At 44.4% G+C, this 16,483-nt stretch overlaps 1 protein-coding gene across 7 annotated transcripts in view; it reads right to left on the reverse strand.

Moving 5' to 3' along the window:
- Positions 1 to 1,379: 1,379 nt before the first annotated feature.
- Positions 1,380 to 16,483, reverse strand: part of LOC120032292 (DENN domain-containing protein 5B-like) — a 77,855-nt gene continuing 62,751 nt past the window's right edge. For 2 of the 7 annotated variants that reach the window (XM_038978313.1, XM_038978309.1), the window contains 16 exons: positions 16,062 to 16,293; positions 14,376 to 14,526; positions 12,491 to 12,584; positions 11,228 to 11,359; positions 10,351 to 10,503; positions 9,622 to 9,703; positions 9,125 to 9,206; positions 8,806 to 8,934; positions 8,590 to 8,711; positions 7,730 to 7,875; positions 6,909 to 6,950; positions 4,925 to 5,231; positions 4,725 to 4,807; positions 3,760 to 3,886; positions 2,958 to 3,129; positions 1,380 to 2,559 (listed from right to left, as the gene is read on the reverse strand). In XM_038978313.1, coding sequence (XP_038834241.1) covers positions 2,376 to 2,559; positions 2,958 to 3,129; positions 3,760 to 3,886; positions 4,725 to 4,807; positions 4,925 to 5,231; positions 6,909 to 6,950; positions 7,730 to 7,875; positions 8,590 to 8,711; positions 8,806 to 8,934; positions 9,125 to 9,206; positions 9,622 to 9,703; positions 10,351 to 10,503; positions 11,228 to 11,359; positions 12,491 to 12,584; positions 14,376 to 14,526; positions 16,062 to 16,293 — 2,238 coding nt within the window. In that variant the 3' untranslated portion in view covers positions 1,380 to 2,375. The remainder of the gene's footprint in view (positions 2,560 to 2,957; positions 3,130 to 3,759; positions 3,887 to 4,724; positions 4,808 to 4,924; positions 5,232 to 6,908; positions 6,951 to 7,729; positions 7,876 to 8,589; positions 8,712 to 8,805; positions 8,935 to 9,124; positions 9,207 to 9,621; positions 9,704 to 10,350; positions 10,504 to 11,227; positions 11,360 to 12,490; positions 12,585 to 14,375; positions 14,527 to 16,061; positions 16,294 to 16,483) is intronic. The other 5 variants (XM_038978315.1, XM_038978312.1, XM_038978314.1 and 2 more) reach the window with 3 other exon arrangements.

A 16,483-nucleotide genomic window follows, 5' to 3' on the forward strand; every position in this document is an offset into this window, starting at 1 on the left:
ATGCGCTAAACATCTATGGAGTCAATCATCCTCCTATGTTTGTTGCTTCTTACAGATACAGGTAGATAGGTTTTTTGATTGTTGGAATCCATGATACACAAGACAGTAGGAACCTAGTAGCAGGACCAAACTGTGAATGTTATAGAAGGAAATTCGCATGGACCAACATGCAGCATGTAATTTCACAGGCGGCTCTTTGCCCCTGTCGCAACCAGTGTCTCAACGTTTCTTGATTACTACCACAGTTTATAGGAATAAATACATAAAATCAGAACATTGAAAACACATTTTCTGTCCTTTTATGCGTTAATACTGGAAAAGTACTGTGGTCAAAACACAGTTAAAAGTGTGATTCTAAATCTGTCAGTTTTCCCTTTTGGTTGGGTTCAAATCTATTGTCTGGTCATAGTTAGCCTAATAACTTGAGTCAACATCTATTCTGATCACCCTTTTTAGTACACATGCATAAACACCCTATTTACACTTGTTGTTACAGAAATATAAGAACATGTTCATCAAGGTTGATTGAAAAAGTGGCAAGAGATCTATTTTATATTGAAAAATACAACCAGCTAGAAATAGTCCCAGGAGTTAACACTCACCAGAAAATAACCACTTATCATAGGAAGGTTTGAGGCATTTATGATAAATACATCATTAGGGGTTGTATGTATAGGTTCTTATTGTAATTGTTTTATATTACAGTGTATTTCACATGTATCACATTAAAAAGGGGATGGAACATTTCAATACCACACAGAGTAATGCAGAGTAAGTGTCCATTTGCAGTCAACAATCTCACACACACACACACACACACACACACACAGTGCATGACAGAAACGAGGATGAAATTGAATAGATTGACCATTATGATTTCTAATATAAAAATAACATTAGAACACATTCACTGAGTGTACAAAACATTATGAACACCTGCTCTTTCCATGACAGACTGACCAGGTGAATCCAGGTGAAAGCTATGATCCCTTATTGATGTCACTTGTTAAATCCACTTCAAATCAGTGTAGATGAAGGGCAGGAGACTAGTTAAAGAGGCCGGTTAAAGAATGATTTTTAAGTCTTGAGACAATTGAGATATGGATTGTTTATGTGTGCCACTCAGAGGGTGAATGGCGAGACAAAATATTTACGTTTATTTTTACGGGGTATGGTAGTAGGTGCCAGGCACTCTGGTTTGTGTCAAGAACTGCAACGCTGCCGGGTGTTTCACGCTCAACAGTTTCCTGTGTGTATCAAGAATGGTCCACCACCCAAAGGTCATCCAGCCAACTTGACAACTGTGGGAAGCATTGGAGTCAACATGGGCCAGCATCCCTGTGGAGGCTTTCGACTCCTTGTAGAGTCCATGCCATGACGAATTGAGGCTGTTCTGAGGGCAAAAGGGGGAGGTGCCCCGAATCGCAATATTAGGAAGGTGTCCTTAATGTTTTGTACACTCTGTACATAGACACACACAGTTTGAAATAGGGTCAGGTCAATGCCTGTAATTTGTTTGGAATGTCCATGCAACCCTAGAAAAGCCCCTGCCCCCCTAGGAAAGACCTCTCCAATTCAGCGCAGTGTTTGTGTCCACCAAGATCTGCTAGCCAATCACAAAGCAGAACAAAGATCCAGTCCAACACAGTAGGTGTATCTAGAATGAGCCAACATCCAATCAAAAATCTGCATTGCACACAACTCAGTGTAGTGCTGAAAGCAGAAGAGTCCAGTTTTTCTTTCCATGGTAGTCATCTTCATCCAGCTGATGAAGTTTCACCCACAGATATTCCCAGTGCAGAGACCATGGAGAGGCAGCAGGGGCAAACAGTCACTTTCTGTTTTGGTTTCCTTATTCCTGGCCTACTATGACCCACAGGCATGCTTGCTAATGCTAACGCTAGCTGAAGTTGGAGCAGGATCCAGCAGACAGGCAAAGATAGGATCTCCATCACACAGGCTAAAAGTGTCCATTGAAGAGCTACCTACAGTGGGCTACACACATCTAGCACATAGGGAAACACCCACAGGTTTTCTTTAAAAACAGTCCCTTCTTATTAAATATCAAAAAGGATATTTTCAAAACCACAAGCTATGTAATAATAATACTGCATCATCACTCATCAATGATTAAAAGCCCAAGCTTCTGTTCTGAAGCAGTGGAATCGATTGCTTTGGTAGTGAACTGTCTCTGGTCTCTTTAGAAAGTCCTCAATCTTTACTTCCCTACCTATAAGACTTTTCCCAGAGTGAATCAGCTGAAGCAGGCCTCGACAACGACGGCGACAGTGAAAGGGCAAAAGGGAACAGAGCAAGGGTTTGTGGACAATGTAGTCCTGGACTGGGTGGTTTCCCAGCAGGCTGTGCAGTAGGGGTTAAAGGTCAATGCCCTTGACGAGCGAGGCCTCCAGGGTGATGGGGAAGTCGTGGAGAGTCTGCAGGACAGCGATGAGATCGTTGACCGTGGTCCGGTCCCGCAGCAGAGCAGACTCCTCATACATCCGCTGGATCACTGGACACTCCACCAACAGAGGGAGCCACTGAATCAGCAGACGATCTCTAGATAGATAGATAGATAGATAGGAGCGAGAGAGAGAAGATTATTAGGAGTATGTTTGCTAAACAGTTGGTTCCATGTTACCAATGAGACTATTTAGAAGTGTGATGTTGATTCCCAATACAGCCCTCTGGATGCTTTGTGCTAATAACAACTACAGCTCAATTTTTTTATTTAACCTTTAACTAGGCAAGTCAGTTAAGAACAAATTTTTATTTACGACGGCCTACTGGGGAACAGTGGGTTATAACAACCTTGTTCAGCGGTAGAACAACAGATTTTTTTCCTTGTCAGCTCAGGGATTCGATCCAGCAACCTTTCGGTTACTGGCCCAATGCTCTAACCACTATGCTACCTGCAGCCCCATCTCTGTCTCACTGCGTGTGAGTTGTGCCCTCACCTGGCCCCCAGGCAGACAAGCAGCTGGAACTTGCCGTCCTTGCCAATGTTCCTGGGCGAGGAGTTGATGGCACTGACATAGTGACAGAGAGAGACACAGGTCAGGCCCAGGGGCGCAGTCTCCTGCATGTCCCCCATCTGGTCTGCTGACTCCATGTAAGCCACCGCCTTCTCTGTAGAGGGCGAAAGGAAGAGATATGTTAGGGAGGTGGGGGCAGAGGAGGAGAACAGGAAGAGGAGAGGGGACATGGAGGTAGGGTCTACTGTAGAAGAACTTTGTAACAACTGCTAAAAAGAGGTTTATAAATAGATTTGATTGATCTAGAGCTAAAAGAGTATGTCAAGTCTACAGGGGTTCACTCTTTCTCCCTCTGTTGTATTTGAACCTTTGATCTGTGCAAGTAAAGTGCTCCATGGAAACCATAAGCTCATATCCTTTATCATATCAGCCAAAAGCTGTGTTATGAATATTAATAAAAGGAAGGAAGCAGCCGTTTCATACGACAGCTAAAGCAGCTACCTGCAGGGTTACTTTGAGTATCAAAGGGACTTTTTCAATGGACTATTTTATTTCCATTGGGGAAGTACAGTATGCGATATCCTAGTTTTCACCACTAGAGGGAAGCCTATCACAAAGATCTATAATCATACCACAAAGATGGATAGCAGGTGCACTTTAGCACCTGCATAGAAGAAGAAGAACCCCTCAATCCATCTCAATGTATCATACGTAGGGAGAAAGGTGTGGTATTTCTAGGTTATTCCACTAGACGGAGGCAGCGGTGTGTAGGTAGGCCACTCACCCACAAAGTCCCAGACAAAGACAGTCTTCTGGAAGAGGCGGGCGGACTTGAAGCCGTTGTGGAAGAACTGCTCCAGAGCCCCGACCAGACCAACCTCACCACACAGCAGGATGGTCAGACTGCCCCTCTGGAGAGAAGGAGAGAAGGAGATACTCAGATAGAGAGCTTTCGCATCATTTCATTAACCTTTGAGACGAAAAAAGGTACCAATTGTTGATTCTCAAACAACAAACATGATGCAACACTACCCTTTTGAAGCACCAATTAGAAACAGTGAACATGTTCACTTAAAATCAACATCACATTCCCTTTATTCTCCTCAACAGATTAAAAAAACACTGTTCTCATATTCCCCCGCACAGAGTTCACCAGCATGTGACAGTGGAGAGCATTTATACAGCACTATAAAGGCCTTTTTCCTCCGAAGGCCCTTACATTAGCTGTGGCTAATGCTATACTATTTCTCCAGTGAAACTAATGTAGATGCTGAGTTAACGGCTCTCTCCAGGGGTTTAGACTTGTTTCACTTTCATTAGTTGTATATACGGGATATGCATGGTATACATCGTCCAATGAAATGCTTACTAGAGAGAGAGAGCGAGAGAGAGAGAGCCCAGAGGGGAGCACAGAGAGAGTAATTCTAGAGAGAGAAGAAGAGTATATTTAAAGAGAGAGCGTGCAGACAGGGGGTTGGGTGATTGTTAAGCACTAGAATGAGTTCATCGTGTTTATAATGAAAGAGAAACAGCATCTGCTCTCTGTCCTGACATCCTTCCCAGACAGAGCACCTCAGAGAGACTATTAACCTGCCAGATGAGGAGAGTGCTGCAGCAGTCAAAAACCTATTATACAGATCCTTCACTGTCTCAACTCAAATTAACAGACTAAATGGAGAACATGGAGCAGGTGCTTGTTATTTTCTTCTCTCAGGTCGGTCTCGCACTTTCTCTAACACACACACACACCTCTTTCTCAGGCTTGTGGAAGTGCTTGCAGATGCTGTTCACTGCCTCGCCGATGGCCTCCTGGATTTGAGCTGAGGTGGGCTCTGCAACCGAAGAGAGAGAAGAGACAAGAAGTGAATATCTATAGTTATGTCAACAGTAAATCAGGTATTGGTTATGTTATGTCATGTCATGTCATGTCATGAAGGGGTGTTACTCACTGTATCCGCGTCCTCCCATCGAGGTGATGCTGACCCGCCTGGTCTGACCCGGCGAATGCTGCATGTCGGGCGTGCGACACCCTCTCCCACAACCCTCATCTGCGTTGGGCAACGCCAGCTCACCAATCAGAACACGCTCCAGACTGCCGTCGTCCACGCCTTTACCAAGCCACCGCCCACACGGGAACTTGTAGGTGTGTCCTGTGATCTCGTTGCGGACCATGACACAGTCCACCAACCATTTAGCCAGCAGCCCAGAGTTATCATGACCCAACTGGACTGTAGTCAGCTTACCCAGGTTTTGACACTATAGAGAAAGACGAGAGAGAAAGACAAGAGCGAGAGAAAGAGAAGAATCAGCATCAAGATGTCATTACATGTTTTTTCTATGTTAATTCACAATGATAATTCAGAAATCATTTGTTAACGACAACAGTATGACTGCTAATTCTATAACTATGCAGTATAATCTCTATCGAATCTAGTCCTACTCATCTATCCAATTGATCAACTAAAAGTCTACATTAGACCAATATACAGCCAATGACAGGTGAGTATTCCTACAATATGCCCTTGAATGCCACTTAGGAGAAAGTTGCGTCCCCGTTCCAAACCCTTTAGTTGAAGGTGAGCTTGGTGCATTGAGTGAGATTTGGCATTGGTCCTGAGGGTCCTGGGTCCTGAGATCCTCAAAAGGTTCTATAGCTGCAACATCGAGAGCATTTTGACTGGTTGCATCACTGCCTGGTATGGCAATTGTTCGGTCTTCGACCGCAAGGCACTACAGAGGGTAGTGCGTACGGCCCAGTACATCACTAGGGCTAAGCTGCCTGCCATTCAGGACCTCTACACCAGGCGATGTCAGAGGAAGGCCCTAAAAATTGTCAAAGACCCCAGCCACCCCAGTCATAGACTGTTCTCTCTACTACCGCATGGCAAGTGGTTCCGGAGTGCCAAGTCTAGGACAAAAAGGCTTCTCAACAGTTTTTACCCCAATTCATAAGACTCCTGAACAGGTAATCAAATGGCTACCCGGACTATTTGCATTGTGCCCCCCCCCCAACCCCTCTTTTACGCTGCTGCTACTCTCTGTTTATCATATGCATAGTCACTTTAACTATACATTCATGTACATACTACCTCAATTGGCCTGACCAACCAATGCTCCCGCACATTGGCTAACTGGGCTATCTGCATTGTGTCCCGCCACCCACCAATCCCTCTTTACGCTACTGCTACTCTCTGTTCATCATATATGCATAGTCACTTTAACCATATCTACATGTACATACTACCTCAATCAGCCTGACTAACCGGTGTCTGTATGTAGCCTCGCTACTGTATATAGCCTCGCTACTGTATATAGCCTCACTACTGTATATAGCCTTGCTACTGTTTTTCACTGTCTTTTTACTGTTGTTTTTATTTCTTTACTTACCTATTGTTCACCAAATACCTTTTTTGCACTATTGGTTAGAGCCTGTAAGTAAGCATTTCACTGTAAGGTCTACACCTGTTGTATTCGGCACATGTGACAAATAAACTTTGATTTGATTTGATATGCATAACATCAGCATCATGTCAAGGAAATGTTAATGTAATGTTAAACTACATTAAGTGGCATTCAAGGACAAACACATACCTATTCATACATCTAGAACACCATTAATACACTATAACCAACAGACGGTACACAGACCAACCCATCGGTGATGAAGCTCTCAACCCAGAGAGAGAGCTGGGTCGTATTCATTAGGCCACAACGCAGCAAAATGTTTTGCAACGGATAACAGAAAAAGGAGTGTTTGTTATTGGACAACTTCAGGTAGTCCCTCCCCTGTTTCAGTCAGTTTTCTTCCGTTTGGTTCCGAATGAATACGACCCTGGAGTCTATGGTACACAGTGAACATTGAGTCTGGGATGATCCAACTGCGTCCGATGGAGAGGGGGAGGAAGGGAGGGAGAGAGAGATGACGTTTCTAACCTTGAACATGGCGTCGATGTGAGTGTGTGGCCTGAAAGCAGACTGGGGGAGATGAAGACACGTGTTAGGACATGATGGACAGCATAAGTGGGAGAGGATGGACTTGGGTTGCTGGTTTCTAGTAGACTACCCTTCACCAGGCTACAAACCAGGTGTGTACCCAAACCATCACCATTGTAGCAAAGCTCCTCTAGAGAGGTGGTCCACGGAGCTATGCTGAATAGTTAGCCATCACCCAAACTGCTCACATAGCCACAAAGAGCTACCACCCAACACTAGTGAACACGGCACCACTCAGAACAGTAGAGACTATGAAAAGGCTCAGTAGGTAGAGACATGCACTTCCTGTGAGGAAGGAAGTAGGAAAGAGGACAAAACGAGAAGTCTGGGTCCATCCGCTCATTGTGCCAGGCAGCATCTCACAGAGTTAACTACTATTCAAGCACACTTCCAATATCTACCAAGTGGAATCAGCTACAACTTTTAACTCATCAACCCCGGCTCTGGGTGGAAGGTATCAGAGCAAATAGTCACACAAAGATGAATGGATAAATGAACGAGTGAATGAGGAGATAGGGGATTAGTAGTAAGTATGGAATGGTAGAGAGCGAGTTAGACAGTCTTCTGCCTTGAGACCATGCGAGATCATGCCACAAAAAGGGAACAGCCATCCACTTCACCCCAGCGGGCACCGAACAACGACTTAGTGACGTTCTCAGCAAAACCATCAATCAATGCTGATATAACCTTGCTGCAGAACGTCACAGAGACATGAGAGGAGGCGTGGGGGCCCTGGCTGTAGGGTCATAGTTCAGACTCACATCGAAGGTCATCTCCAGGACGTTCTTGGTGATCTGCCTGACGCCCGAGTCGCCCAGCTCACCCGACACACACACCCACGGGTTGGAGGTTGTCATGGCGTTGCTCAGCTTCTTGATTGGGATGATGACAGCGCGGTACGGGATCACTGCAGGGACAAAAAAAAAAAAAAAAAGTATTTCATTCCAACACAGAAAGAATAAATGTATTCATATTTTTATAGTAAAATATATTTAGGGCAAACTAAATCAGGGACATTTCAGTGGATTGCACTGCTTTAGAGTAATAATTCATTTATGAATTTGACTATAAAAAATGATCCCAGTTTCCCTAAAGGCAGGCAAGGGTTCCAGAGAAAGCTAACCCAGAGCTATTGATGATGTGTGAGTGTGTTAAAGAGAGAATTTTTTTAATGGTGCTGCTTCAGTGCAAACTGCTATGTGAATAATGTAATCCTGCTCTCAGTCTTTGATTACATGTACATAGCCTCATGCGTTACTCAGGTTAATACCGTCTCTGCCATTGGTCCAAGTTAAAGTCCTATAAATCTACATTAACATGAACCTCCATGGAAAACAGTGATCGGCCAAGGCAAGCACACCAATTAGGACTCTCCAAAGCCTACCGTCCATCCTCTCCCCAGCGGTTGAGTGGAAAGGTTAACTGTGGGTGACTTGTGGTAAGTTAAAGTGGTTGACTTCTAGTTAAGTTGTTTTAGCTAGTGTGCAGACTGATCGAGGTAATGGCACCAGTGAAGTAGAATTAGTCAACCATCTTATGATGTGACTGTTCTGTGGTAAATTAGTGGCTATATTATGGTCATATTGAGGTTGAATTGTGGTTATGTTGAAGTCCTACTCACTGATGGTGGTGAAGACACTGGTGAAACAAAAGTAGTCGACAGTGTTGAGGGAGAGCAGGTGAAACAGGAACTGCTCCTTCTCCTCCTCACAGCGCAGGAAGGCGTAGCGCTTATACAGCTTCCTGGAAACACCACAACACACACTTAATACATATTAACCATGGCTTAGACACTGTCAATGTGAATAATATTGTGTGTTTATGGGTGCGTGCGTACTTGGTTAAGGCTTGGCGGGACAGCAACCGTTTGAGGTGTTGTGAGAGCAGCTTCTTCTCCAGAGAAAGACGGATCCAGGCCCTCGCTCTGCCCACATCCGTCTTTATCTCCCCCATACTCTGGATGTGCCTGAGAAAGGGAAGGAGGGAGGCGTGGGGATGTGAGAGAGAGAAGGTGAGGAGGTAAGAACTAAAATAAAAATAAAAAATAACAGCATATAACAAAACAAATTGTTGACTTACATGGATAAAGTTGTGAGATAATACCATCTATCTATGTAACATCGTAATGTACAGGTTCAGTGGTGGGGAATTCATACCTCATATCCTGTATGACGGACGCTCGCAGCGATGGCATCCCTATTGACGACTCAGACTTTCGTCTCTCTGGACCGCTTGACACTGTGGGAGGGAGAATGAAGCACACACACATCTCAGCTTTGGCAGCGCTCCAATTGAAATCAGATGCCACTGGAGTGTGAAAGGTCTGTAGATTAATTTTAACACATGAGTTGAATGTCAAATGGAGTATTTCATGGGGTCATTGGCTATGGATATTGTGTGACTGAATGAATTGAGGGTAGGAGGCACATGTGTTTTATGTCAATGTTGTATATTAAATGGACCATGTAAGGTGTGTGTGTGTGTGTGTGTGTGTGTGTGTGTGTGTGTGTGTGTGTGTGTGTGTATGTGTGTATGTATATATATAATATATATGTGTGTGTGTGTGTGTGTGTGTGTGTGTGTGTGTGTGTGTGTGTGTGTGTGTGTGTGTGTGTGTGTGTGTGTGTGTGTGTGTGTGTGTGTGTGTTCTTACCTGGTGACTCTGCCTGCTGCTGCTCCAGTTTCTCCTCTCTGGCCTGGTAGTGCAGCAGGTGGGACCACAGAGCTGACTTCCCCTACAGAGGTCACAGTCCAGAGGTCAGAGGTCAACCCACACACTGTTAATAGCCAATACACTCCCTAATACAGGAAACACTGCTCTGCCAATAGCTAATACATTCACTAATACTACTAGACTATAGATAGAGGATTACCAGTTAATAAGCCTAATGAAATAGGGTCATATGGTTATGAGTATAAGACCTGATTAACCAGTGTTGGTAGACTGACCTCTCTGACCTATAGCAGGTTCTTCCAAGTAGAGCACTGAGCATGAGAGTGGGTTTATATTGTAAATGCAATGTTGTCATTACGATAAAACCTGATTAGAGAGAGAGAGAGAGAGAGAGAGAGTGTGCATGTATGTGTGTTTCTGTTCAGTGCGTGTGTGTGTGTGTCTGCATGTGTGTGTGTGTCTGCACGTGTGTGTGTGTGTGTCTGCATGTGTGTGTGTGTCTGCACGTGTGTGTGTGTGTGTGTCTGCACGTGTGTGTGTGTGTGTGTCTGCACGTGTGTGTGTGTGTGTGTGTGTGTGTGTCTGCACGTGTGTGTGTGTCTGCACGTGTGTCTGCACGTGTGTGTGTGTGTGTCTGCACGTGTGTCTGCACGTGTGTGTGTGTGTGTCTGCACGTGTGTCTGCACGTGTGTGTGTGTCTGCACAGACCTGTTTGACCTGCAGGCCATGGCTCCAGATCCTCTCCAGCAGGTCACAGAGGGAGGCGATGAGAGTGTTCTCCTCCAAACCTGTGATGTTGGCCTCCCCATGACCCAGCTCCACCGCCTCCCTGCCCATCTTCTCCACCAACATACGCTTAGTCTGGAGACAGGAGACACAGCAACATGGTCAACACAACATGACCACTACACATAGGATACAAACAACATGTTTGTAGACCGGAACCAATCCGCTCATAACATGAATACATTAAAAACACAAAATTGCGCCGATATACAGTACCAGTCAAAAGTTTGGACACACCTACTGATTCTTTATTTTGACTATTTTCTACATTGTAGAATAATAGTGAAGACATCAAAACCATGAAATTACACATATGGAATCATGTAGTAACCAAAAAAGTGTTAAATCCAAATATATTTTATATTTGAGATTCTTCAAAGTAGCCAACCTTTGCCTTGATGACAACTTTGCACACTCTTGGCATTCTCTCAACCAGCTTCACCTGGTATGCTTTTCCAACAGTCTTGAAGGAGTTCCCACATATGCTGAGCACTTGTTGGCTGCTTTTCCTTCACTCTGCGGTCCAACTCATCCCTAACCAGAATGCCAAGAGTGTGCAAAGCTGTCAAGGCAAAGGGTGGCTACTTTGAAGAATCTAAAATCTATTTTGGTTACTACATGATTCCATATGTGTTATTTCATAGTTTTGATGTCTTCACTATTATTCTACAATGTAGAAAATAGTCAAAATAAAGAAAAAACCTTGAATGTGTCAATGTGTCCAAACTTTTGACTGGTACTGTACATTGGAGACACACAGCAACTGCAACCACAATATATTTCACCTGTACAGACTCACCTTCATGCGACACTCCTTGAGTAGTCCCTCTACAAACTTCCAGTTGGTCTGAGCGATGACGGCAGGTGAGAGGTCAGACAGCTTGGGCTGACGGAGGTTCTTCCCCAGGATCCGAGCCTCTTGCATGTACTTCTGATGGAGACAGACACAGAGCAACAGTCAGTTCTGTCTATAAAACTCTACACCTAATATTAACCATTACAGGTGGATGGAGGGACATTTCTCAGTTGGGTCAAACTTTAAGAGGTTGTGTAAGGGTAGGAGTGAGGGTTGTGTACAGTCTTGAATACCTTTTAACGAACATTGGGTTGTGGTGAGGGGTTATGTGCTCGTAGAGAAAACAAGACAAAGTGAAAATAAAATGTTCTGTTAACTTCTCCACAGTGTTTTGAGGCGCTAAGCCCATTTCAGTGACACACTGGTGGGTTCAGTCTAGTTGACTTAAATTGGCTTGAATCTGAAATGATTCCGGATTTTGTATCCGTTACGATTCAGTAATTCCTTTCTCATCTCTCTCCTCCCCACAGAGATCATACAGTAGATACAGAACTGTAAAAGGGTAGGAGGAGGAGAGAGATGAGGGAAAACAAGATCCTCTGCAGAGCCATGACTCACTCTCTTCAGTGCTGTTGACTGTAACTAATGTAACAGGTACATGAGTGATCTATCAAACAGAGCCACTGTGTGTGAGCAAGCAGGGATTGTGTGTATGTGTGAAGCAGGACTGGAGTGGAGAAGTGGAGTGGGGGTCGTCTTGGGGGTTGGGGTAGTTTTTAAGGGGTTAGTGGGAGGGTCAGTGGAGGGATCCATCACTCCTCCACGTACCAGGCAGCACTCAGAGGCAGACTTTTTTGGTGGTTTGAGAGGCGGGGGAGACGCCTTGTCCCACTCCCAAAACGCCATGGAGTTCTGCAGGACTAGACACCCCTCTACCTGCTGAGAGGTGGTACGGCCCAACCCCAACACACAGGACCCACAGAAAAGACAGGAACGAGAAAAGGAAAAAAAAAGCACCATGCACATGAATGCACAGGACGTTCAAATAATAGAAAGAAACTAAGAAAACAAAGTAGTAAAAGAGAAAACAAGCTACAGAAACAAACATGAAATCAGTTAAGACGAGGACGGACAGGCTTTGAAAACGGAACAAAGCGGAGAACAAGCTCTCAAAAGAAATCAAATAAGAAAGAACATAAAGGCATGCTATGGAACCAGAGGAGGAGAGAGGATGAACAGGGAGGGATGTCTGTGTCGTGTCCGTACCTCTTTGAGGTCGTTATCTAGAGTCAAGTGTTCTGTTTGTTGTCTGTGACGGTCTTTCCTGCGCTGAGCCGTAGCGGTACGATTGGACCACCTGCTGACAGACACAACACTGTTAACTGCATAAACATTTATATAGACTCTACTCACCTACATACTACAGATGGAAGATTAAGGATAAACATTTGTTAACTTTACATCACCGTAGCACAACTGTAGCGTATAAACAGTTGAAGTCAGAAGTTTACATAGACTTAGGTTGGAGTCATTAAAACTAGTTTTTCAACCACTCTACACATTTCTTGTTAACAAACTATAGTTTTGTCAAGTCGGTTAGGACATCTACTTTGTGCATGACACAAGTCATTTTTCCAACAATGGTTTACAGACAGACTATTTCACTTATAGTTCACTGTATCACAATTCCAGTGGGTCAGAAGTTTACATACACTAAGTTGACTGTGCATTTAAACAGCTTGGAAAATTCCAGAAAATTATGTCATGGCTTTAGAAGCTTCTGATAGGCTAATTGATATCATTTGAGTCAATTGGAGGTGTACCTGTCGATGCATTTCAAAGCCAACCTTCAAACTCAGTGCCTCTTTGATTGATATCATGGGAAAATCAAAATAAATCAGCCAAGACCTCAACAAAAAAATTGTAGACCTCCACAGGTCTGGTTCATCCTTGGGAGCAATTTCCAAACACCTGAAGGTACCACGTTCATCTGTACAAACAATAGTACGCAAGTATAAACACCATGGGACCACGCAGCCATCATACCGCTCAGCAAATCAATCCCAGAACAACAGCAAAGGACCTTGTGAAGATGCTGGAGGAAACGGGTACTATATCCACAGTAAAACGAGTCCTATATCGACATAACTTGAAAGATCACTCAGCAAGGAAGAAGCCACTGCTCCAAAACTGCCATTAAAAAAAGCCAGACTATGGTTTGCAACTGCACATGGGGACGAAGATCGTACTTTTGGAGAAATGTCCTCAGGTCTGATGAAACAAAAATAGAACTGTTTGGCCATAATGACCATCGTTATGTTTGGAGGAAAAAGGGGGAGGCTTGCAAGCCGAAGAACACCATCCCAACCGTGAAGCACGAGGGTGGCAGCATCATGTTGTAGGGGTGCTTTGCTGCAGGAGGGACTGGTGCACTTCACAAAATAGATGGCATCATGAAGGAGGAAAATTATGTGGATATATTGAAGCAACATCTCAAGACATCCGTCAGGAAGTTAAAGCTTGGTCGCAAATGGGTCTTCCAAATGGACAATGACCCCAAGCGTACTTCCGAAGTTGTGGCAAAATGGATTAAGGACAACAAAGTCAAGGTATTGGAGTGGCCATCACAAAGCCTTGACCTCAATCCTATAGAAAATTTGTGGGCAGAACTGAATAAGCGTGTAGGAGCAAGGAGGCCTACAAACCGGACTCAGTTACACCAGCTCTGTCAGGAGGTGGAACTTATTGTGGGAACCTTGTGGAAGGCTACCCGAAATGTTTGTCTCAAGTTAAACAATTTAAAAGGCAATGCTACCAAATACTAATTGAGTGTATGTAAACTTCTGACCCACTGGGAACGTGATGAAAGAAATAAAAGCTAAATAAATCACTCTACTATTATTCTGACATTTCACATTCTTAAAATAAAGTGGTGATCCTAACTGACCTAAGACAGGGAATTTTTACTAGGATTAAATGTCAGGAATTGTGAAAAACAGAGTTTAAATGTATTTGGCTAAGGTGTATGTAAACTTCCGACTTCAACTGTATTACGTTCATATAGCCGTTCTATGTTCAAAACATTTTTTTTAAATCCCAGAAACAATGCCTGTCATTGGTTGGATCTTCGGTAATGGCATCATATACGCACTTGTTATTGGTGGGTCCGACTGAGAGCACATCAGACTGCAGCTTGGGGAAGAAGCCTTGTTCATATTTGCCCTGTCCAATCTTCATATCCAACAGGTGGGGGTGGATGGCTGTGTGGTCGATCTTCAGCAGCCGCTGTTCGATGGCCTGGGCTGGAGAGGGAGATCAAATCAAGAGAGGGGGATTTGAGTAAGGCCTTCTTTTGGTATAACCACTACTTGAGAATACATTTATTACAATGCTAGAACTAAACCTTTGAGTTCACTTTGAATGAAGACACACACACACACACACACACACACACACACACACACACACACACACACACACACACACACACACACACACACACACACACACACACACACACACACACACACACACACACACACACACACACACACACACACACACACACACAAATAAGCTGCCACTTTTGTGCTCCTCTACACAAAGCTTAGCAGGACATCAAAGCATTGTGTTTGTTCAATTCATCTCACTGCTTGCTCTGTCTCTCTCGGTCTCTCTTTCGGTCTCTATGTTTGCTCTCAACCTACCTCCTTCGCTAACCTTTCTTTCTTTAACGAACACAAGGTAGAGAGAACAGACGCAGTACGACTCAACCCAAACCAACAGGCATCTGTCAATTAACCCCTGCTCGTGGTGTTGGCGAGGTCATTTTTTACATGGCAGATATGAGCTTTTTTTGTCTGTCAAAACCCTCTGAATTTATCATCCAGTCTCAGTCCTCATTGTTTGTCAGACATTAGAGAGAGGAGCACAGGAGCGACCGAGGGAAATTAAGCAGAATAAAAGAGTTTCTTTTGTGTGTGTGTAATTGGGGAACTGCACGCGCCACCACCTCTGAAAGAGCTCTCCCTGAACAATTAGGCTTTTACAGCATTAAAATCTGCCAATGTCAGACCCTGTGAATTGACTCCCCGTATACCTGTAGCGCGCACGCCCCCTATTCATTGTCTGTGAGAGTGTCTGGTCAGGTCTTTTTTTAAGCTTAATTAGAACTCATTTGGCTTGCCCTCGTTAAGTCTCGGATTGCTGCTGCGTAGGCAAAATGAAGTGAGGAAGCCAGACTCGGGACTGACTCAGTGGGGTAGGGGAAGCGTGTGTGTATATATGCATGTGTGTGTGTGTGCGTGAGAAAGAGAGAGAAAAAAGAGAGCGTGAAGGAAAGAAAGCGAAATAGAGCGTAGAAGAATGAGCTTTGTGGGGTGAGGCTTTCTTTGAGACAAAGACAAATGGGCAGAAAAGGCCAAGGGGAGCACCTGCTGAGTGGAGAGAAGTCTGCTGTTTCCAATGAACACATGAAATAGAGGTCAAGAGGGGGAAGAGGATGATGAGACGGAAAGTAATAGGATGGATGTGGAAAGAGATGGATTTAAAGTGAGACCTGTGTGACCTCTTAAAGCATCGTTGGTATGCCAGCCAGGCAGACAGCAGTCATCTACAGCATGCTGATCAGACAGACAGCACAGAGGAAAGCACATTCTCATTCAAGACCAATCTTTCAATTAGTCCCTCTCCTCTATCCATATTTCTCTGTTAACTACCAAAAACTCATTTTAAAACGACTATAGATTTGTCCTTCAATTCCACCTGTCCCTCTCGGTCTTTCTCTCTCGCGCTCCCACACACACACACACACACTCACCACTCTCTTCTGACTCACCTGACTCCTTGAGGATGGTGCACCTCTGGTAGTTGGAGGACCGCAGACTTGGGGCTCTAACATTGTATAGACGAGCTTTATCGATGCGTCCGTCAAACACGCGGAGCAGCGGCTCCTTCTCCTCCCATTGGGACATGATCTTGTTGTCGATGAAGGTGGCGAACATCTGGGTCTCGATGAAGTGGGACAGGAAGGGCAGGTAGGGCTCCGGCTGGTCAGACAGGAAGGATGCCTGGAGAGAGGGGAGACATGTTAGTACAGACACAGATACATGAACATGCATGCACTCGCAGGGAAAGACATGAAGACAAATACTAGTAGGTAGGGAAAGATACAAATGTAATTACAAAATGATATTAGGTGCACACAGGGATGGACAGAAAACCATAAAGACCAATGTATCAAAATAAACTACAAAATAC

This window comes from Salvelinus namaycush, chromosome 38, assembly GCF_016432855.1.
Source record: "Salvelinus namaycush isolate Seneca chromosome 38, SaNama_1.0, whole genome shotgun sequence".
NCBI lineage: Eukaryota > Metazoa > Chordata > Actinopteri > Salmoniformes > Salmonidae > Salvelinus > Salvelinus namaycush.